At 41.7% G+C, this 22,295-nt stretch overlaps 1 protein-coding gene across 7 annotated transcripts in view; it reads right to left on the bottom strand.

Annotated features, from left to right (window-relative positions):
• LOC126382961 (supervillin-like) overlaps nt 1–21,834 on the bottom strand; it is a 55,287-nt gene extending 33,453 nt beyond the window's left edge. For 4 of the 7 annotated variants that reach the window (XM_050033262.1, XM_050033264.1, XM_050033266.1 and 1 more), the window contains exons 1-7: nt 21,298–21,834; nt 10,406–10,469; nt 9,179–9,270; nt 9,015–9,072; nt 8,759–8,907; nt 6,891–7,728; nt 270–1,622 (exon numbers count right to left, since the gene is read on the bottom strand). In XM_050033262.1, the coding sequence (XP_049889219.1) occupies nt 270–1,622; nt 6,891–7,728; nt 8,759–8,907; nt 9,015–9,022 (2,348 nt within the window). In that variant the 5' untranslated portion in view covers nt 9,023–9,072; nt 9,179–9,270; nt 10,406–10,469; nt 21,298–21,834. The remainder of the gene's footprint in view (nt 1–269; nt 1,623–6,890; nt 7,729–8,758; nt 8,908–9,014; nt 9,073–9,178; nt 9,271–10,405; nt 10,470–21,297) is intronic. The other 3 variants (XM_050033268.1, XM_050033269.1, XM_050033263.1) reach the window with 2 other exon arrangements.
• Between the last annotated feature and the right edge of the window lie 461 nt (nt 21,835–22,295).

Genomic DNA, 22,295 nt, shown 5'->3' with positions numbered 1-22,295 from the left:
GTTAACATGCAACAGCAGCCAACTTCCAAAGGGCAACTTGCAAGAACTGATGCTAACTTGCACAAGTACGTTCAGCTCCAGAAAAATTGCAGCCATTACAATAAATGTGATAATGGTAGATATTATAGTAATAAACCTTGACACATTTCATGCCACAAAATTAAATTCTATCAGGATAATTGTTTTGGGTCACTGGATTATTCATATGCCACTGCAGAGTTAGACAGTTATTTAGCGATGCAACACAGAGCCCATGCCAGTGGACCTACAACTCAGGTTTCCGGTTGGCATTCTCCAGATAAGAGTGTCGCAGCTGTGCTACTGACACCCTGGTGTCCAGGGCACCCATTTCCCCGTTAGCCATCCCTGATGAAGGGACGGCCCTCGATGTCTCTCTGCCGGCTGTTGCCCTCTCCATGCGATATACGGCAGAATGCTGGCTTATACCTATGTCTGACATGGAGCGGGTTCGTATCTTGGGCTTGGGTCCTCCGCTCATCTCCGCGCTTCTGTGTTTGGCCTGGGTCAAAGAGGAGCCCTTCTGGAGGTAAACAGCTGAGTCAAACCTCCCTGATGGATCCGGCTGCTGCTGATGTTGCCTCTGAGGCTCGAAGTTTTCCCTCGGTTGGGGGTCTTGTTGTTTTCTGCGTGAGTCTTGCGGCTGACTTGGAGGCTCTTGTCTTTGGAGCTCAAACTCTTGCTGTTTTTGTGGCTGCTGTTGTCTTTGAGTCTCTTGTGGCTGCCTCAAGCGGTCGTACTGATGCTGCATTTGAGGATCTTGCTGTTGAATTTGAGCGCCATATTGTCTCTCTTTGGGTTCATACTGTTGTTGCGTTGGGGGCTCTTGCTGCTGAATCTGGGGCTCTTGATGATAGACAGGCTCTGAGGATTGATGTTGCCTGGGCTGCTGGTGTACAGAGGTATGGGAAGGCTGCATAGATCTAGACACTCTCTCCTCATGGCTGTCATGTGTAGAGAGATGCTCTTTCCCTCTTTCTCTGATCCTCTCGACATTTCTCTCCCTCCCCCTCTCCCTTGGTCTCTCCCGATCCCAGTCTTCCTCACCTCGACTCACTCTCCTCCGTTCTGGGCTGTAGCTCTGCCAGTCCATGTCTTCATGGCGACCCCTGTGAATATCATCCACACTCTTTTCCCTTCGGCGGATCTCTGAGGGCAACACAGCTTTCCTGCTCTTAAGCAGGCCCTCTGTATGGGCCTCTTCCTTCAGGGCCTGCCTGGCCTCCAACCTTGCCTCCTTGTGGGCTGCATGGATTTGGTCGGCACTGACTCTCCTTCGTGGTTGTACTTCAGGAGGTCCAGGAAGTTTGGCAGAGGCCACTGGGGCAGGGATGGCCAAATAGGGCTGAGAGTCAGCAGCAGAACCATACTGTTGGTATTCAGGGGTGGTGAGAGGGTAGGCTGTTTGGCTGTGGGCAGGATGGTGGCCTGGGCTGGACTGAGGCTGTGCAACAGTTCTTTGCTGGGTGGGTTCTGGGCGTTGTGGTGTATACTGAGCAGTGTTCCCCTGAGTACGTTGTCTGCTACCGTGGTGCCTGTCTGAACTCCAGTCAGGGGGCTTCTGGACAGTTTCATCCCTGGACAATCGTTCCCTTACTCGGATTCTTGAGGAAAGGAATGAATAAGGGACACTGAGATTCCAGTTCAGTTAAAGTCCTACGGCACTTTCTGAATTCAACTCAAACGAGAAGTGACTAAAGAGCAAACAAGCTTTTTTTCTGTGGGACACAAAGGATGGTAAATGAACACAAGCCACAATTTTACTAGCCAGCGAGATATTTTGAGTTAGAGTGGTGTCTCTAAACAATAACTGGCTACTTGCATAGGTGGTCGGCAGGGCAGACAAACTTAACACCTACAGTTAAAATCTACAAGTATTTGAGTGATTTTAATCTTGTGCACGCTTCATTTAATCCCCACTAAAAACTGCATATTGCGAAACATATTGTACAAACGTTTATGACATGAGACTATCACAGGACCAACTTAAGCTCCCAAGTCCAACACTAGAATTGCAGCAACAAGTTGCCCTGGGTTTGAATTTGAGTCTAAGTTCAAACAACTCTCTCTCTCTCTCTCTCTCTCTCTCTCTCTCTCTCTCTCTCTTTGATGTCTCCGTGCCAAAAAGTAAGCCAAACTATTTTCATCTACAACCTTCTGACCCCTGGTAGCCAAAGGTTGCTCTAATCTCATTGTAGACCACTAAGCCAGACATAATTGATGGGCCTCTGCTTTATCTGACATGGCATGAAGGACTTACACCGTGCTACATGAGTACACACTAATACTAGCTAGCATAAGCAGCTGATAAGGCCACAAAGGCAGTCTGTGCCAGTTGCATACATCGGACATGCAGTTTATACTAAGTCAAATGGCCTCTTTTGAGACACATCAGACATCACAAACAAATGGAGTGTGTTGGATTTCCTTTCTATATTTCTTAATTTTTGCAAGCGGAGCATCAAAGAGCTATGTGAAATCAATCAACCTTTGCTAAGACTCTCTATAAGGGTTTGCCATGCCTCTCTGGATTTCACCTGTCTATACAGCTCAAAGGCTGGTCATGGGCCTTCGTCTTTTCTCAGGCTATCAGCAAGCCAGCTATGCCACGAATCTGGGCCATCGTCCAGTCCAGAAATACATGTATACCCAAGGACTTTAATGGCAAACTCTCCAAGAAAAATCAAATTGAATTAAATATTTCTGGTCATCTGTTTATCTCCAGAATCCTTTCAGCACAAAACTATGTCAGGTGATTAAAAAACCTACATGCATGCTCTCAAGGGGGGATGCAAACCTTATGCAATGACATTGTCAAAGTCACTGACAGGGTACAGGACTCAGATGTAATTTCATAGGGCCAACAGACCAGAATCTGAGGAGGGGGGATCTGAGTGCAGCCTCAGCTGGCAAGTGCTGAGTCAGTGGGTCTAGGATTGACTGGGTCAGGGCATTGAGCTGACTAATGTTGTCACCCTATCAACTCTGGTTCATTAACACCACTCAACTGTTCATAAAACCCAGGCCACATAAAGCCTCAACTTATTTAACAAGATTGATGGTTTTGTGTTGATAAACAAATGGTCACTTTTACAAAGTTCTGGGTGTGTTTCTAAAGACTTATGTGTCAGAAGTGTTGTAACATAAAGTGGGTCAAGTACCTGTTTCCTGCAAGGTCTTTTTGGGAAAAAATATTCAGTTAGCAGAAACTGTTCTTCTACCACATTTTAAGAGAGCAAAGAGAACAGTACAATTTAGTGAAGCAAGAATTTAACTAGAAAACTTTTTGCATGATTCTCGGTGGAAATAGATGGGATGAAATCCTGATTCCAACACTATAATGGAAATAATCTTAAAGGAGCAGTGTGTGGGATTTAGTGGCATCTAGTGGTGAGGATTGCAGATTGGAACCAGCCAAAACTTCTCCCATATGCCAAGCATGAACTCCTGGTTAGGATTCTTTCAGTGCTCATTATTCTGGAGGTTTTTACAGGAAGCCAAATTATCTGCAGCAGTATTTTCCTCTCCAAAACCACTAAAAACACTGAATAAAGCAGTTCCACCTCACAAATCAGTATTTCTCCGACACTGTTTTTATCGTCACAGAGTGGCAGTTAGACTAACACCTGCTAATTTGTGCTCAGATTTTTTTTATCTAATAACATAATGGTCCAATATGAAGGATTTAAGAAGATATATTGGCAGAAATGGAATATAATATAAGTACGTTTTCTTTAGTGTATAATCACCTGAAATAAAGGATTGTTGGGTTTTCCTTACCTTAGAATGAGCAGTTTATATTTACATAAGGAGCGAGTCCTCATTTATGGAGATCGCCATGTTGACTGCCATGTGTCTATAGTAGCCCAAAATTGACAAATCAAACAGTGGCTCCAGATAGGGCTATTTGTGTTTTTGCGTCAGGCACTGTAGTACTGTAATTAGAAGTCCATCTGCAACAAGCACTGTTGGAAAACCACTAATTTGTATTTGTGAAACAACTAAATTCAGTATTTTCACCAGTTTAATTTTTTTGGAGAGGAAGAAACTCCAAGCTCCCAGTATAATCCCCCTGAACGTCTCGATTTTAAGTTATCAGAGAAAAAAGGTGAGCACATATTAGGAGGTGCTAGGTAAACTGCCTGTCTCCAACATGCCAAACAGCGTCAGAGATGCACTGATTTGTAACATAAAAGTGCTTTATTCAGTGTTTTTACCAGTTTAAATCACTGGTCCATTCATTTTGGAGAGGAAGAGACCTCTGCGGATAATATGGCTCCCAGTAAAAACCTCCTGAACAATGAAAACTGAAGGAATTCTAATCGGGAGAAGTTTCATCTGGTTGCAATCTGAAATCCTCATCACTAGATACCATTAAATCCTTCCTAAAAACCCCGAATAAGGCAGTTTCGTGTAACAAATCAGTTTTTTCCAACACTGTTCTGCCTGTCTTGGAGGAGCTGCTAACTATGATGGCTGACATGAAAATTTGAATGACTCTTGCTAGAGCCAGTCTTTTCTGGGGCTACTTAGAAACATGGCAGTGCAATATGGTGGACTCTGTGGAGGGTACTTTTCTGTTTTGGTTTTGCTTTTTTTTGCGATTATAGCATAAATGCAAGTCACGACAGCAAAAAAGTGAGCTTGAAAAATTCTGCTCCAGAAATAGAGATGAAAATGAGTATATGTATACAGTAAATCTTTTGATGAATAAATGTTCAGCTATAAGACGAAGTTAGGGATTTAGTTTGTCTGTTGAAAAACGTAAACCCACTCAGATTCACAAACTTAAAATACTTGTTAAATAGAAGACCACAACACCAGTTAATAAGGGAAGTATTACTGAATGAAATATAATATCGCATTGTTAGAAGGTATACAGGAATGAGTTAGCTGCAAGTCCACCCAGAACGTGTTTTTAAAGTGCTGGCTTATCATCTTGTTACTTTCCTTTATTTTAGGTGTTTCCAGAAATATTACTCTATTAAATACGTATAACACTGTTTTGGAGACATTTAGAACCTTACATGAACGAGATTAAAGTGCAAGAAAAATGAAATGTCATTTAATTACACAATGATTTAGCACCTTCCTGAGCATCAAGTAAATGCTGCCAGCTTAAGCACATGTACCCGGTGGACAACAGGGGCTTTGTAGGGTCTTTTCACTGATGGCATCCTGAGCAGACCGTACCTTGAAGGCCAGCTGAAGACTGCCTCTGTTTCACTCTCTGAGTCTGTGTTGAGAGACCAGTCGCTCTTTGACAGGGCGGCCAGGCTACAAGATGATGTTCTGACAGTGTCAAACCCTGAGGGAAACTTCATATCATACTTTCAAAGATCAGAGCAAAGAGAGCTGCACTGATCAGCTGAACCACAATCACGAACATCTTAAGATACTGAGCAGTTTGAATATTACTTCTGCCAAGGAGGTGATGTTTTTAGTTCGATCTGTTGGTTTGTTTGTCAGCAGGATGATAAAAACAACCAGCGTCATAATTTTCATGAAACTTGGTCATCCCAAATCCCAAATCATGGGATGAAAACACAAATTATTTTTCACTTTTGTTAAGAGGCAGAGGTCTGCGCTCTTCTAGGGACCTTCTAGTTGTTTAAATGTTGCTCAAAATACTGTCATTTAAATGTTACTACTTTTAATTATTACAGAATCATTTTTGCTGAAGTCACTTCTTTACCTTCATAAATATGAATACTACTATTTATAGGTTTCAGTTCATGGCACAGCTTTTCACTTGTCTCTGCTTCACTGCCGTCACGTCAAATTCTTTTCTTTTTACATCGACATTACTTGACGTATGTTACACTACTCATTCCTTTTGTGGTAGCACATTCAAGTTATAATAGAAAGTGACATAAGCACTTCGTTAATGAATCAAGCTGCTGTTAAATCAGGGTTACCTCCGGGGGCAAGCAGCGTAATCATATCCCCTCCAAAACCAACCCTGCAATCTACCCTTCTGCCCTGCAACCTTTCCCTGATGAGCTCCCCAGAGCACCTTTCCATGTGAAACTGGAGCAGGGCAAGCATGACAGAGCTGGGCCCACAGTCTAGAAAGATCCATATACTGGCATACAGTGGTAAAAGAAGCAGGCTTGTTAGCTCAGCAGTTGGTGGACAGCCCAAAACTGCGCCAACTCATGAATATCTCAGTTTCTCCTTTTCAGATTTTTCATTACTTGGATTACTGCACAAACCAAATTCTGGCAGAATATAGCAATAATATTTATGTCAAATACTTTGCTATGATCAAATAAAACTCCATGAAAATATGTATATATGCTCCTGTATAGGGCTGAGGGATTAACTGCATTCAAAGTAGCACTGATAAAAGACTATGCCATTTTCAAATTGCAAAAGCTGCAATAAAAAAAAAAAAATAAAAAAAAATCAGTTGTGTCAGAAATGCCTGGCCCTCTGGACTTCACATGCAGTGTAACTACTGTGAGGAAAACAGGGATTCATGTGGTTTAAACTCTTTCTACAGTATGTATGTATGCTAAAAATACACTGTAGATGTAACATCAGACTTTTCATGGTAAGATCACTCCATGGGCAACATTACACAGCAGCGAGAGCTACCCAGAAAGAAATTTAAAGGCTTTTGATGATAATCTAGGCCATTTTGATATTTAAAAATAGCTATGCAAATGACTTAAATATCTGTATGAAGTAAAAGTAGAGTCAGAATAGGAGAATCTTTTATAATGTGGTGACATCGACAAAAGAAGTGTTTCTAATTGTAGTGTCATTTTAGAGTTATCTACTGTATCAGGCCCTTTTTTGGACTCTGGTAAGTGATCAAAATTCTTCATGTATTTTATGAACATTATAACCAGTTTTTGCAAACTCACCCCTGCCTGTTGAGGATGCTCTGGGCCTGCTGCTCTATGAATAAATCCCCTGGTGAGATGCCGTAGCGAGTGGAGGGCAGGGAGGCCCGGCGGGCGGTGCGAGGGGAGCTGGGCACCGCTGCGATGCTGTAATCCCTGGTGGAGGCGGGGCTTGGCTCCTGGTGGGAGGCATCCTGGTGGTGGTGGGGCTGTTGCTGCTGCTGTTGGGGCTGGGGCGGATGCAGCTCTTGGGTTCTTGCTCTAGAGGTGATTGCGCGATCTTGGGCCCCACCGCGCCGATAGTTCTCAATGTTCATTGCCCTTTCGCGTTCCGAAAATCTTCTCGGCCTCTCTTGTGTGGGGGGAGGAGCTTGGTTTGAGTGGGTGGAGCTGGTAGTGGAAACGGGGGTGGGATCTGGTTGAGTCCTCATGTAAACCCTGCCCACTCCAGAACGGTATGGCACCCTGGGCTCCCGTCCTTGTTCCTCACCTTCCTGTTTGTCTTTGTCTCGCCTGGCAGTCGTTAGTCGGTCAGAGATGTCTGTATCACGCCGGGAACGGTAGCGTGGTGTGTAATCAATGTCTGCCTCCTGATCCAGGTGGATACCATAACGTTCTGAAAGCTGGCGGCGGCGTTCAGCTTTGTAGCGGGCGATGCGCTCAGCCTTGGAACTGAGGCTGGTGGGGTCTGAGGGGCCAGTTGTCGGTGTAGAGGAGGTGGATAACGTCACCGGGTCAACATACACCAACATGGGCTCTGGACGGCTGCTGCCAACGCCACCTTTGACCTGATGGGATCTGTCTTGAGATGAGACCTGCTTTTGGGGTGCCTCCAGCTCCTCTCGACTGTAACGCCTCACTGTGGTGAGCAGTGGAAATACTTCATTACTCATCAACAACATTCCCTGACAACCAAAAATCATGCCACATTCATGTCACATGGGAATTACTGTAATTACAAGTTTCTGACTGGTAAATACCGTTCAACCTTAAAGTCATAATTTCAGCTGGACAATAGCGCTATTTTCTAAGCAAGCTTGATTTCACAGACTCACAGCAAAAGAAGGTTCACCCCCCTGGCTCTGTGATTAGATAGTGAAATTGTATGTAATCTGAGTGTTCCCATTGGATATTCAGGAGATAGTGTGAAATGTTGGACAAAGGATTTGTACTGGTAGGTAAAAGCACAAACCGTTTCAATATTAATTTTCTGCTCTATCAATGCACAGGTACCAGTGGCACTTTCCTGCTCTCTCCTATTGTAAATGTTCACTACAGTCAGTCTGCTGTTAGGCTGCCTTGTATATCCTCGATGTCAATTTTTTGCCTGTGGTATTGAAAATGGTATCAAATATCAATATTTTCTAAGGTATTGTATCTAAGTCAGAAATTCTAGTGTGGTGAAACCACTAGAATGGATATCGTCCAATATTGACCATGCAAAGTATTGTTAACTAACAAAGACCAACTCTGCAATTTTACACACATCTTGAGTTGTCTACTGACGTAAACATGTACGACCTTCTATCCCACATGACACAAATGTGACACATCAGATATTCATATCAATTAGTGAATTCACTTCTTGCAAAATGCAACATGCAACCCGTTTTATGTTTCACTGACACTGTTACATTCAATAGACCTACAATAGAGCTGCTCAGTATAACCACATGTATCAACTGTTGGCCACTGAGCAGCACCACTGGAGGAGCATGTTGAGGTAACAGGGACAGAAAATTGTCAGGCATGTAACATAAAAAAATCAAATGGTTTACAAAGACTGAATGACAAACATGAGTTCTTTTTCAAACATGAGATCATTTCAGCAATCCAAGTCCACTAAATGCAGCATCAAATATTTTTGCAGTGCATAATGCCATGCTTACCCATCACACAAGGCTCACAGGAATCTGAGGCGCGGGTGTACCGCGGAGGATCCTCCTCCAGCATTCTGTTGGTTACCAAACCACCGGGCACCAGCGCAGGTGGAGCATCACTTTCAATCCCCTCCAGACGCCGGGCTATCCTCTCCTTCCTGTCAAAGACAAAAGGCAGAGGCTAAAGGTCAACAGCTGTTTAGTGGAGTTAGTTTATGAAAATATTTAGACACACTTATGTGAAAGAAGTGAGCCCTTAAGATACCTGTTCATTTCCAAATCCTTTGTGACAGCTCCCTCAAAGTATTTCTTCAACTCTGAAACTGAATGTTAGAACAGATAACATCGTTTAGTACCATATACATCTCAAAAATAATAAACTATTTGTTTAATTCTGAGTTATTTTGTGTGGATAGAAGCAGTGCACACCCTTGGGAAGGACAACCAGAAGTCTGGCATCTGTATCTGAAACACTCTTGACCAAACTGGTCTTGTCACCCAAGGAGAAGTCAGTCTGAAAACTGAATGACAAGACAAAATGTATTATATTCTGAATTCCCAATGAACACAAAAGAAATATTTAATCAAAACAGTTGACAAGAATCGCTTCCTTCTAAATATATATATATATATATATATATATATATATATATATATGATAATTATAGGAGGATGAGCAGCCACTTTATTTCAATCTACTCAGTGATAAAACAGGTACAAAGTTGTAAAATAATTTGTGCCTAGTTTCCTATATAAGCTGTGCGCACAGCTCTGTCTCAAATGCCCTGTCTTAAAAAGGTGAGGGCAGGTAAGGTGAAACTCAGCTGGTGCCACTTCCAACAGGATCCAGCTTAAGAACGAGGTCATCAACTCCAGATTCTCCTCAAAGTAGAAACAGACAATCAAGGTCTCCTCTGGATGTCTTTACATGGCACAATCAACCAGCCAGGATAAATAAACTCAGTATTTAATTGTATTTTTTAAGCAGAGTCGTATAGTTTTTAATTCTTTTTTCTGGACTACACTAGACTGCTTGTCTTTTAGAGTTTATGTTCGAGTGTATCAAAAAGTTGTTGTGTATCTTTTCGCCAGACAACAATGTCAGCCACAGAGCAGCGAATATGCCTCTTCTTATACAAAGTAAATAAAAATACGGAGAAAATACAAAAAAGCTGCTCACCATGTTGCTATCTCTCATCTTTAAAATCTGATTTTATCATTTGAATTATTATCTTAAGCAATGCACACATTTTTGAAAAATATACATAGTTAAATTGGTGAATTTTGTCTTAAAGAAAGTAGGAATGAAGGTAATTGGCTTACTCTGCTTGAGCTCTAACGCTCAACAACCAGAAGGAACTGCAAACGAATGCAAACGGGGGTCTTGCTGCTAAGTGCTCCTGAGGGAGGTATTATAATGCCATGTGAACAAAAAAGTGTCTTAAGATAAGCTGTTCCAGGCATCACCTGCTTTTAATGCTTACTGTGCATGATAAGCTAAAGCGCTCTACTGCAGTAAAACCTATATCCTTACATATCCTTATCTTGATGACAAAGCAAAAATGACACAAAGGTAAATGCTCTTAGAAAACAGAACGTCATTTCTGCAGCTCCACGACACGTTTACCCGTGATTACTGACAAAATAAACACTCACCTTAAGGTTTCTGATGGAAATGAGGCTGAGCTGCAAAGCTTAGCGCAAGATTTAGATCCAAATTCTAAAAAGAGAAACAAGACTCAGTCAGACTTGATTAACAAAGAAATCTACACTCTGCTTTTCAATTAAATAGTCAGTATCTTTGAATATATATGTAGGTACATGGGGAATTTTGCAACATGTTGTTCTTATCAAAATGAACTGGACTTTTTGGCATTTGGAAGTACAGTAGTTCTACTGTGTATCGTAAAAAGACTAACTCTATGTTCTTCATCCATAGATTGGTGAAACGACTGATCATAGTGCACCTGTTAAGACAGCATTCAGATGGAGTATGGGAGAAGGAAAGAGTAAAGGCTGTGCTCAGACCAGCTTCCTCATTAATCTCATTGAGACCTTTGTGTTGGCACAGCAAGGGTCCCGACTTAGAGGGCTCTGGCAAAAAGTGTAGGATCGTCCAGTAGAAAACTACTTTGATTACTTTGAAGCATGGGCTGCATAATTCTACTTTGCAAATTGTAAGATGAAAGATAAAGTGATCGCTGCAGTGATAACTTTGAAGAGTTATAAAGCTCTGTTTGATAGTATCATAAAGCGCTAGACAGTGTTTTGGCATCAGAGAAGCCTTTAAACTCATGGATGTATAACCGAAAGTAGACCTCCTGAATCTTACTTCATTGTCTTCTCGGCATTTTAAGAAACACGTCCTCACTGACACAGCCCGTTATGTTTTTCTAATGCACTATTGCAGGTTTTAGGCACCTGCTAGTGGTTTGTTGATTGATCCCACTCAGCCTACCCATACAAAAAGAATGTATACTATTACGATACTGCATGGTGTCCACAAAACAACAGGTGTTTGACAGACTAGAATAAACTTCAACCCATTCACAAATCTTACTATACTTGGAACATGCTTCACAAAATCTTTTATGAGCCGTTTAAAGTCTAGTCCCATGAAGAACTGACAATTAAAGTAGGTTTTTAATGGTTATATGTTTTTGTAAGTAGTTAACGAGTATCCACAGTATCCATTATCCATTATGTAATAGGATTAATTAAACATTTTACCAGTATTTTACCTTCACCCATTTCTACGATAACTGGTTTAGAGAAGTCACTTTCTCTGAATAAACAACAACAATATGCCGTTCCGTTTTGACAGGACATTTCCAGCCGCAGTATGAGTCACTTGTCGGAAAAGGTTACTCAGAAAGTTCCCAGCTGATAGTTGACCCTTTTGCTCTCACGTCACAGCAACAGCAGCCTGCTGTAAAGTTGTATCCCAGTATAGGTGACAGATCACGTTACTGCCCCAGACGCCTCCAGAACACCTTCAGCCTATTTTGGCCACCAGAGACTGTATGGCCATTCAGCTGGGAAGGTTTGGCAGAAGAAAAAGCGTGGAAGCAAAAGGTGCTGACCTAGACATCAGGTTCAAGGGCATGTCAGTGTTTTGTGTCATGACCAGGTGACATTCAAGAACTCAAAAAGTGACAGGTTTTGATGACACAGGTCAGAACTGGACACAAGCTCGGCCAGAAATCTGGTTTGGAGGTCTTAAAGCATTATTTTGTCTCAAATCCACAATGATTCAAGATTTTGGAAGCCTGTGAAAACATTGTGTACATGTATCTTTGGATCTCTCTGTAAAGCCCCTTGAACAGAAGTCAGTTTGGCTTTCCTTGGAAACGTCTGCAGGTTGACAACAGAACAAGCAGCACAGGGCTCAACGTTGACAGTGCCAGAGAGCAGCTTAGGCTGCTGACGGTCCAAAAGTGAGCGTGGTGAGGAGAGGGATTTTCTATATATATTCAGAGGAGCAAAATAGACTTCCTGGGTGAACTGGGCCTTCGCTTGCACACTATCTGTTTGGAGAGGTTGCTGGTGGAACATGAACAGCCTCCTCCACTTCAGCAGGCAATGATGGAGTGCATTGACAAGGTAGAACATCAGAGAGGAGGAAACAGGGAAAAGCATAACAGCATACGCCTACGAATACAGCATCAAATGAGTGTAGTAAAAATGATCTTTCACTCCACAACTCCTTTCATTCATAGCAGCTTGATGCTAACATTCATGTCCACAGTATGAGATAAAGACCCTCTGCATCTATTCAAAATCTCCCCAAATCCTTGAATGTATAAGACTGGGACGAGTAACCCTTATGCACGTCATGATTCCTCGCTTCACCTGATCCAATCAAGCAAACAGAAGCAAAGCCAACAAGGAAACTTCACAGTCTTTTACCAAGCTGAATCCCCCTGCCCACTGTATCACTAACAGCCACCAAACTCTGTCATTTATCTCAGTAAGGAGCTAAATTGCATTAGCAACATCCCCCAAGCAGTCTAGTTAAGGGTATTCAAGTGGGTTTAGCAAGTCATCCTATAGCCGGACCAAGCCTCCCCCTCTCAAAGGCCTTACCTTGGCCACATGGCTGCTCATGGTTCACATGGTAACTAGAGATCCATGGGTTTCGAAACATGTTTAGGGAGAAGAACAGAAGGATGCCTAGCTGCTAAACTCTCCTCCAGTCACAGCAGTGGTGACGGCGGTGGACAGCAGGAGTGGCAGCGGTGGAGGCGAGGGCTGCTACCGGCAAGCAGACAGGCAGGGATGAAGGTGGTGACACGACCACACACACACACTCACACACACACACACACACACACACACACACACACACGGACAAGCATACAGCCAGAGCAGAGTGACTACTAGCTACAGCCTACACAGACTGGCTGTCATACAGGATGTGTGTCGGTGTGCATGTCAGTGTGTGTGTGTGCACGGAAAGGCAGCTGAGAGAGAGAGACAGCGCAGCAGGGTGCTAAAGCAGCTCAGAGACCTAATCAGATTACAGGCAGAAATTAGCCTTGATGATAAAAACTCTGGAACAGGATTGGAGGAGGGTGCCAGCAGGGCTGCAGGGTGTGGTACGGGGTCCGGGGCTATGGGAAGTCAGATGATATCCTTGACACATGCAAGCATCAAACGTGCTTCAGCCATGATGGCCAGGTGCCATCAAACTTTCAAAAACTAAAAGCAGAAATTGCATTAATATCATTAAGTTGTCAGATGGTTTATTCTGGAGTTGGAGTCCACCAGATCATAAAATTCAGTGTACCACTGGGAATATGGCTCATTATGGTTGTAAGGTTTTTATTGACAGCTTTGTCTTGATGCCAGTTCAGCCAGTAAGACAGGCTTTATTAAGCTGTCATGTGCAAAGCAGTTGAACATTTGTAATAATTTCCTGCCATATTCTAATCTTCCCTCATTCACCGCAACAATGTTGTTAAAAATCTTATAAAAATGACTACACTTAATTGATAGTGCTATAGTTTATTGCACTTTCTGCCCTTCCTCGTATGCATCTCACATTTACTGTCTTCCATAGCAGTTGTGTCTCTACAGCACACACATGCACATCATGCAATTCCCACAGGCTTTAACTTGGTGTTACAAGTTGTGCCTGACACAATCACACAGAGTAGGTGAAGACACAATCTCTAATAGACAGCATAACCCACTTGTCTAAGTCATCACATCATGTAGTGTGAGGCAAGTACTGGAGTCAGACAAGGAGGAAGTGCAGGTTACAGTGAGTGCTCAGTACCCAAGCAGTCACATGACCAATCATCACATTACAGACTGAGCCAATATTTAAAAAATATATTATAAAAAAAACAACAACACAATTTTGAGTACTGAGGGGACAAAACAAATTAAAAAGGAAGTGGGTGGAGCCAAATGAAACAAACAAATACAATATGAGAAAAACTTTACTTCCTATAAAGTCAGGATCACAGCTGCTTTGCTGACTAATAAAACAGAGTCCTGTCTGACTGATTAATTTTTTTGGCTCTGCAGCTGCTATATAAATTAAAATGTGATGCCTTGCAGAGGCTGGGAGACACTGCTAGACATGAGTGCAGGAGTATAATCAAATAAATTGTCTTTGTTATCGCCGTGACATACGTTAACCAATACTGGCACAAAAAACAAAGTGTGCATCACACATAGTTGTTGTTTTTTTTTATCTTAGAAACCTGATATCTATTAGTACAAATTGGGAATATTCCCACTATAACCTCCAGAACTAGAAAGCAGGCATCAATGGGGGAAAAAAAAGGTACAAAAAATAATTAACTGACACTTCTCTTTTACTAGAAAAGACCTTTTCCTTAAAAACTTCAATATGATACGATGTAAAATGATGTGTATTATTACTAAAAGACGTACAGTATGTTGCACTGGACAGGTGAGAGAACTTGATGCTAATCCAGAAGCCCCTCTTTTACTCTTGTCTCACCCTTTTATACTCTTAAGTCTGTCTTAGTCTTGCTCACTTGCATACTCACTCGTCTCCTCCGTCTGCTGCTTTTTCTCACCCTTTCACACACAAACTCCCCCCACCTTCCCTAGTCAGCCTCTGCTCCCTGTAGACGCCCCTAATAAGGCAACATGTGTTGTGAGTGGCTGCCTCGGGGAGAGGTCACCCTGTCAGCCGGACGGCCGTGTTTACCAGGGGGACTGTCTCCACGCCTGCTCGCTGCTCTGCCTTGTTTTCTTTCCCACTCCTTCTCCCTTTTATTCCCCAGATTTGTCATCCTCACCATCCATCTCACTCACTCCTGCGGCTCCTCCCACTCCAACTCCCTCTCATTCCTCATCTCCTTTTCTCTCCTGTCTTTCTTGCATGTTTATTTCTTTTCTTTTCTCATAGTATTTGCTTCTTCACCTGTCGCTCTCCATTTCACTTTTTATTTCACTGTTTACCCCTCCTTCCACTGCCAGCTCCCACGCCAGCCAGCAACAAACATGATAAATCTGTCGTCACTCAATCTCTGTCTTACGGGTCGCATACATTTTACAATTTCGAAACAAGTCACACGTCATTCAAACAGCTTTTCTTAGAAGTAAACCACACTAGCATATGACATTATTTAGACCCCTTCCAAGTAACCAAACTGAGGTGGACTATGGGTAAGCAGTTGATGACAATGCGGGTGCTTATGTCAGACATCATGACCGGCATACAGGTTGAAGATCTGGATTTGCAGACCTCCTTTACTAACAGTAGTTTGTTGATGAATTAGTTCTTGAATTTGGGGGTTGGATCTTTTAAAAAGCCTTTTAAGAGTCTTGTCTCTCACTTAACATGTACTTTTTTTTATTTTTACATAAAACAAATGAACTCTCGCTGCTTAACTGTAAACGTTTGTATGTAAAGAATATTGATGACCCTCGCCCTAACTCAGACTTTTCCATCCTCATAGGAAAGAGAATGTTAATAAAACCAGTGTTATTATTCAGGAGCACTGCTTTAAATCAAAAATACTATCACATTACTTTTCAAATTTAGAAGTCCATAAATCATACAACTCAAATGCCTGCAGCCTGTTTATTACCACTTTCACAATTCCCACTCACCACCTCAGCTGTGGGGATTATCTCTCTGTCATATGAGGAATTGTTTTCTGATCTTGACATATTACCAGCTACAAACAACCCTGCATCAATGACACCACTTGCTCTAAGTTTAGACAAATAAAAATGTAATACTCTGCTCAACAATTTCATCTAGCAATACTGAATGTACAAACCAGTCAATAAAACTCAACACCCAGGACATCATGTAAACACCACGAGGCCTGTGACTCAACATCAAAGCATCCCTCTGCTAATCAAACTTAAATCTGAGAAGCTCAGCAGCACGTTGGTCATACAGTACAGGGTGGACTTTTTCCTATGGAAACCACATGATCCTTTGTTTCAGTCTGTCTTTACGCAACCTGAGCTTTACTGAGCTCAAGGCTTATGTGATCTACGTTATGACTAACTGCTGTTAAAACTTATAGCATGGTTTTAAGTCACAAAAACAAGTAACCACCTTATTGCAGAATGATGCCATAACCCTCCCCAGTGCAACATACATTAGTCAGTTGCCAAACAGTAAATCTGTCTTTGACTACTTTACCAGAGACTGTAAAAAGGTAAAGGAAAAACCTTTACATAATATTTTCTATGTGGGAAGAGTATTTGGGTTGAAGATTCTCTGGTTACTGTTTGGGCGTTGTGAGTATTTTTCACCATTGACACAAGTTAATGACAGTCAGACAGATCCACATTGGCCGTGTCGCTTTCCTGTAGTTTTTGCATGCGCTGTTTCTCAACGTTATTTCAGCAGAGAAAATGTAACATTAAACATATAGTCATATTGTATCACTACAGACCTGGCCCTACCATTTTGGAAATTTAAAGCTTTATTCCACCCACAGTAACTGAATCAAATCAATGAGTTAGTGAGTGAATGTCTCGCTCAAAGACATTTAGGATGGATACATGACTGGAGGGTATTGCATGACTGGATGTATAGGGAATCAAAGATGCATTTCTAACCTCTATCCCACACTATCTATTTACCTGTCAATTTTTGCTACTAAAGCTGGAGATAGTGGTATTTTTTCCTTCCAAAAAAGAAAAGCAAATGCTTTTTAACACCACTCATCTACCTTATGTCACCCTCAGATGAATACTGGTACTCACTTATTCATGTGTTGAATGTGTGCTTTTAAAACTGTATTTCTTCTTAAGGTAGCACGTTTGTATTCCAAATCAGGTATATCATGCCTGTTGCCTTTCTTTGTATGCTCAGTCATACAGGTAAATAGCTGTTCATACTAACCACCCACGCCTGGTTTGTTCTTTTTTTATAATCCCGAAGGACTTCTCTCAGGCAACTGTCGCAAGTAAAGTGTTTTTTTAAATCAGGAAGATGATTTTCAGTTTAGCAACTTCTGTGCACTTCGGGCTCTGTGCTCGAAGCGAGCAAACTGCCTTTAAAGGGAGAAACTCTCACTGTGTAGGTTAGTTTGTACAAAGCACGAAAATACACTGAGACTCAGACACAAGCACACACATGCAGAAGAACTGCATGATCCAAACTCTCACACACACACCCACACCCACACCCACACACACACCCACACCCACACCCACACCCACACACACACACTCACACACTCACACAGACACGCACACAACTACACAGGTCAAGTGAGAGCCTGCAGCAGAGCAGCAACCTTCCTCCCTTCTTAAACATTTACTCTGGCAGTTCACTCTTTAGATCCAGATCCACGTTCCTCTCTGCTGCCTTGCATCAACTCTGCCTGACACTCGGCACAGAAATCTGCCTGCTCTGCTCTTATATGCATATCGATGAGCACAGAGCCTGGTGCTGAGGAGAGACACTTAAGAAGTTCTGCAACTCTAACACAGGGCAGGAGAGAGGGAGGGAAAAGAGACAGTGAAAGACAGTGAAGGAGGAGGAAAGAGGAGGATTTCATGCCAGAAATGGCTACTTGATGATTTGGTTTTTGGCTTTTCTTAAAGGAACATCGTCCAGGAACATCTTCACGTTATATAACAAGATGAGGTAATACAAACTGATAAATACAAGTACAAATGCTCTGAGACATTCAGATACACAACTATTACTGCATTGTGAAATACTGTAAGCTAGCCAAAACTAATATTTAAAGGTCAGAGTTAATCAATGTTATGAAATCCACCCTTGTTTATTATCCAGTAACCCTAAAGTAGACCATCATATATGAACAACTGATTCAAAAGATATTTTAAACAACCAAAATATGTCTTTTCAATATTTACTTCCTGCTACATATATAGTTATATTCATACTTCTGTTAAATATTCTCAATTTCATAATACCAGTATAAATACAATTTGCATCTAGTGGCACCTATACATAACAACTTCATGTAACTGCAACAACAGCTACAACTTCATAACAGTAACCTATACTTTTAAACTATATTCCCTTGCACTACTGTCTTCTAAATATGCATGAAATAACATAACCACGCATTTAATAGTGCCAACAATTGTTTATATACCATATTAAGTACTATATTAGGCTTATTGTTTATTATTTCTTGTTACATTCTACCTGTGTGCTCATATGCTATTCACACTATCTTATCCAGCATGCTTGTTCCCATATGTAATTAAAAGTACACACAGAATGATGCAAAAACATACCAGAAATATACATATCATTAGTTATATGTGGCATTTAAGTAACAATAAACATCCTGACATACAGGATACTGGGCATCATCACTAATTGAAGTCATACATTCAGAAAGAGGCCAGCATGTTAGCAGGCCAGCAGGAGACTGTGGACAGCTCTCTGCCCACTGACATTCTAAGCGCTGACAACATCAGCAGACAGCAGGGTGCTGAGTACAAGCTACAAGTTAACTGGTGCATGAGAGCACATTCAACAGGTCACACACCTGTTGAATACAAATTCGAGGGAAGGTCTGTCTGTGCTGGAGGCACATTTGTCATATCAGTCTCTACTTTAAATAGGAGCAGGAGAGTGATGAAAGGATGTAAAAGAAGATGCTGAACAAGTTAAAGCTGTTTCAATTATTGCTACATCAACACTTTGCTGTTCTTTTAACAAACATTAAACACCAGGGATACTTAACTTGCTTTGCCCGGGTCCACTCTTGCAAAACTACAGGAACAGTTTTTTTTTTCTCCCCCAACAATATCTAATATTGGTCAGTATTGAGCAGGACAGCTGTGGCCACCAGCAGCAGAACAGTCAATGTAATCAGTCAAGGCATTTTGGCACCCTCAATTTACATCCACTAAAAGTCCTTGTTTTTGCCACTGACAGGCTCAGATCGTTATTAGTGTCTGACAACATTATGGAAAGGGACATTCAAGAGAGATAGACCTTTTTGTTTAAAAGTAACATCCTTTTTGTTTCACCACAAACAGTCCATTACCAAACCCACCATCACCACTCCATTTACCATCATAACCACCACCACTCCATTTAAATAAACAGTAATTTGAGTGTGTATAGAGCCAGCATATTTTCACATCTAATTGGGTAAATTAAGGGTTTAGTTTAACCAAACCAGAGTTTGTGACTGTTTGAATAATGGAAAGACAAGACAAGGTAGTTTTGGTTAGTTATAGTTTGTTTCTGTAGACTCTGAATGAAGTGTGTTTAACGATGATAAAAGGATTACTTCTGATTTAAATGGAGTCTGGTGGGTTTGACAATAGCAAGTTTGAGGCCGTTTCTGGTTAAACAAAAAGAAGTTACTCTTTAACAAAGGTCTATATCTGTAGCAATCCTTTGTCAGTCACTTAAATAAAATCTGAGCCTGTCAGTGGCCAAACAAGCACTTTTAGTGGGCATACATTGACAGCCCGCGATTGCATATAAATGTTACATTACAGCCTATTTTGTGTCAATTAGACACAAAAACGTGGGAGAATAAGGTCCAAATTCACACATAGCAAAGCAACTGTTTAAATTAACAAACATTGACATTAAATATATTAATAAAGAGCCTGAGCCTCTGTCAGGGGGTCTAGGGGGTCGTCCCCTAGCTCTTTTTTATGAACAAGCTCTGTTTTCATACTTTCCCAATGCACTCTCACACCTTACTTACATTCAAAGTGCAATAAATAAATAAATAAATAAATTAACTATTAATTAAAAAATAATAAGAAGAAATTACAAGTGTGAATCAATTTCTTTGTCCTAGAAAAGGCCAGACTTGGTTATAAGTTGAGTATCACTGGAGTAGACCTTCAACAAATAAGTGCATGTATTTCGGCCGGTTGATAATCAATGAATGTGTACAAGGTCTACGGTGACGACACAAACCTGTCTACAGCACTTGGAGAAGTGTGCAAATCAGTACTCTTATATGTAGATGAACAGAATCCAGTGGCAGAGGGTCAAGCATGGGCCAGCAAGTAAACCTGTCTGTTCATGTTGACGGGTGCAGCAGGTGCAGAGCACCAAGCAACTGCGGAACAGAATCTCTCTCACGCACGCACACACACACACACACACACACACACACACACACTATAAAAACAAAACTGTGGAGAAATGACGCCTGACCAGTGTTGGAACAACATGCCAGCACAACATGTAGCTGATAGATCAGCTGCACACACATACCACCATACAGCCATAATCTTGAGGAGGAATGCTAATACCCATGTGGTTACTTGAGACAGCACATAACAACAAGAGGGAGGCTTGGTTGGGACACTACATTCAGTCCTCAGGGGAGAAAGTTTAAACCGGACAGCAGTCATGCACTGCTGAGTTTAGGCACCTAACTTTGCCTCTGCTACTGAGCAGTTTGGCAAAAATAATAGTTGATGACAGAGTTTCCAAATATCAAAGACACCTTATTAGGTACAATTATTAAATTGGCTGCCAATTTTAGCCAGGTACTCTGACTGACATAGTAGAAAATAGTAAGTGCTGCTGTCCCCTGTTATTCTGCTCTGAGTGTTTGTTCAGGATTCGGCAACAATGTGATTCCTTGAGGCGTGATGCACTTTCCAAATAAAGTGATTCTGATTTTGTCTCTTGACAGTGAACCAAAATTATTGTTTCAATATACTTGGCACTGGGTTTAAACTATGTCTGCTGGCTTCCAAAATTCACCTGCTCTTTTTACTTTTACAACAGAATGAAACTGATAGAGAGCAAATTTACCAGATTTTTCCAAGTGTGAGGCAGCTTCTGTGCAATTAAATCTTTTGCCATTATTCTCTTAAGGATAGTTTCATTACCCTCTCCAATGTCAGATAACACGTCATTACAATTTTTAACATTTAAGTGATGGGGAGTAAGTAAATTAAACAGCCTAACAAAATGGCCAAATGCTTTATATCAATTTAGCATATACCTGAGAATCAACAATTTTCAACTCAGCACAAAGCTGAATAATGGTTGTCAGATCCAAAAATCCAAAAATATCATAGTGTGCATGTGATTAAACTAGGAAAGAGAACGCAATACTTACACTGCTTTAGCTGAGAGAAATTCTCCACAGGTGAAGTCCATTTATCCTGGCAGTATAATGCAGGGCTATGACACTGCCAAACAAAGGGTCTCACTAATTCCTTATTCAGAGCAAAGCAGATGCCGAGGAGGCGGGAGGCACAGGTGTGAGCAGGTAAACCCGAACAGCAGATCCAGAGTCATCCACCATGAAGCAGGTCCGACCTCAGCAGCCGACAAATATAGCCTGGTGCTTTCCCACTAGCTCTGCTGCACGGGGCCAAATAAATCAGTCCAGGAACAGCCAAGCAAAGAAGAAAGAGTAGAAGGGAGAGGGAGAGAGAAGGAAAGGGAGCGGGGTATGCAGGAGAGGGGTGAAGGAAAGAAACAGGGATGAAGCAGAGAAAAAATATACAACAGGGGTGCTAGAGCAAACTGATACTCCAACGATATGTGGTTCTTCAGATTATTCCAAAAGTCAAAACTGTGGTTGTTAAAATATCCATTCTTGTAAACCAGGTTTGGGACCCTGGTCTGATAGTTTAGACTGACAGTGAGAGGTGACACAACACTGCTTCCAAGGGGTTTGGGGAGTGCAGGCCAAAACCAGTGTGGTAACCTCATCTCACAGCAACCATGTATGGGCTGAAGAGAGCGGCCCCGATAGACGGGCATCTGCCATAAATAGCCAGGAAGCGTCGGGCTCCCAGCACAGAGGGATCGAATCAGCTGTTAGAACTACAATCCAGCAGCACAGTGTGATCCAGGCTCTGCAGAGGCTCCTGTACTACAGCACAGAGCTGGAATAAGTGTCTTATTTTGCTTTGAGAAGTGCATGCTTCATCTTTGTGTCGAGTTTACATTTGTATTCATTTTAGCCAAACAACCAATAATATATCCAACTGTTGCACGTTTTTCAATGTGTTATAATCATGATCCTTGCAGTGCAGCTGTGAGATGCACTAAGGAGGATCTCGTCTGTGCTGATGTAAATATTTATGAAATGTTAAGCAACTATTG

This window comes from Epinephelus moara, chromosome 21 (assembly GCF_006386435.1).
Source record: "Epinephelus moara isolate mb chromosome 21, YSFRI_EMoa_1.0, whole genome shotgun sequence".
NCBI classification, from domain to species: domain Eukaryota; kingdom Metazoa; phylum Chordata; class Actinopteri; order Perciformes; family Serranidae; genus Epinephelus; species Epinephelus moara.
Note: the sequence above shows the minus strand (reverse complement) of the source record. Positions and strands in the feature narration are given on the sequence as shown.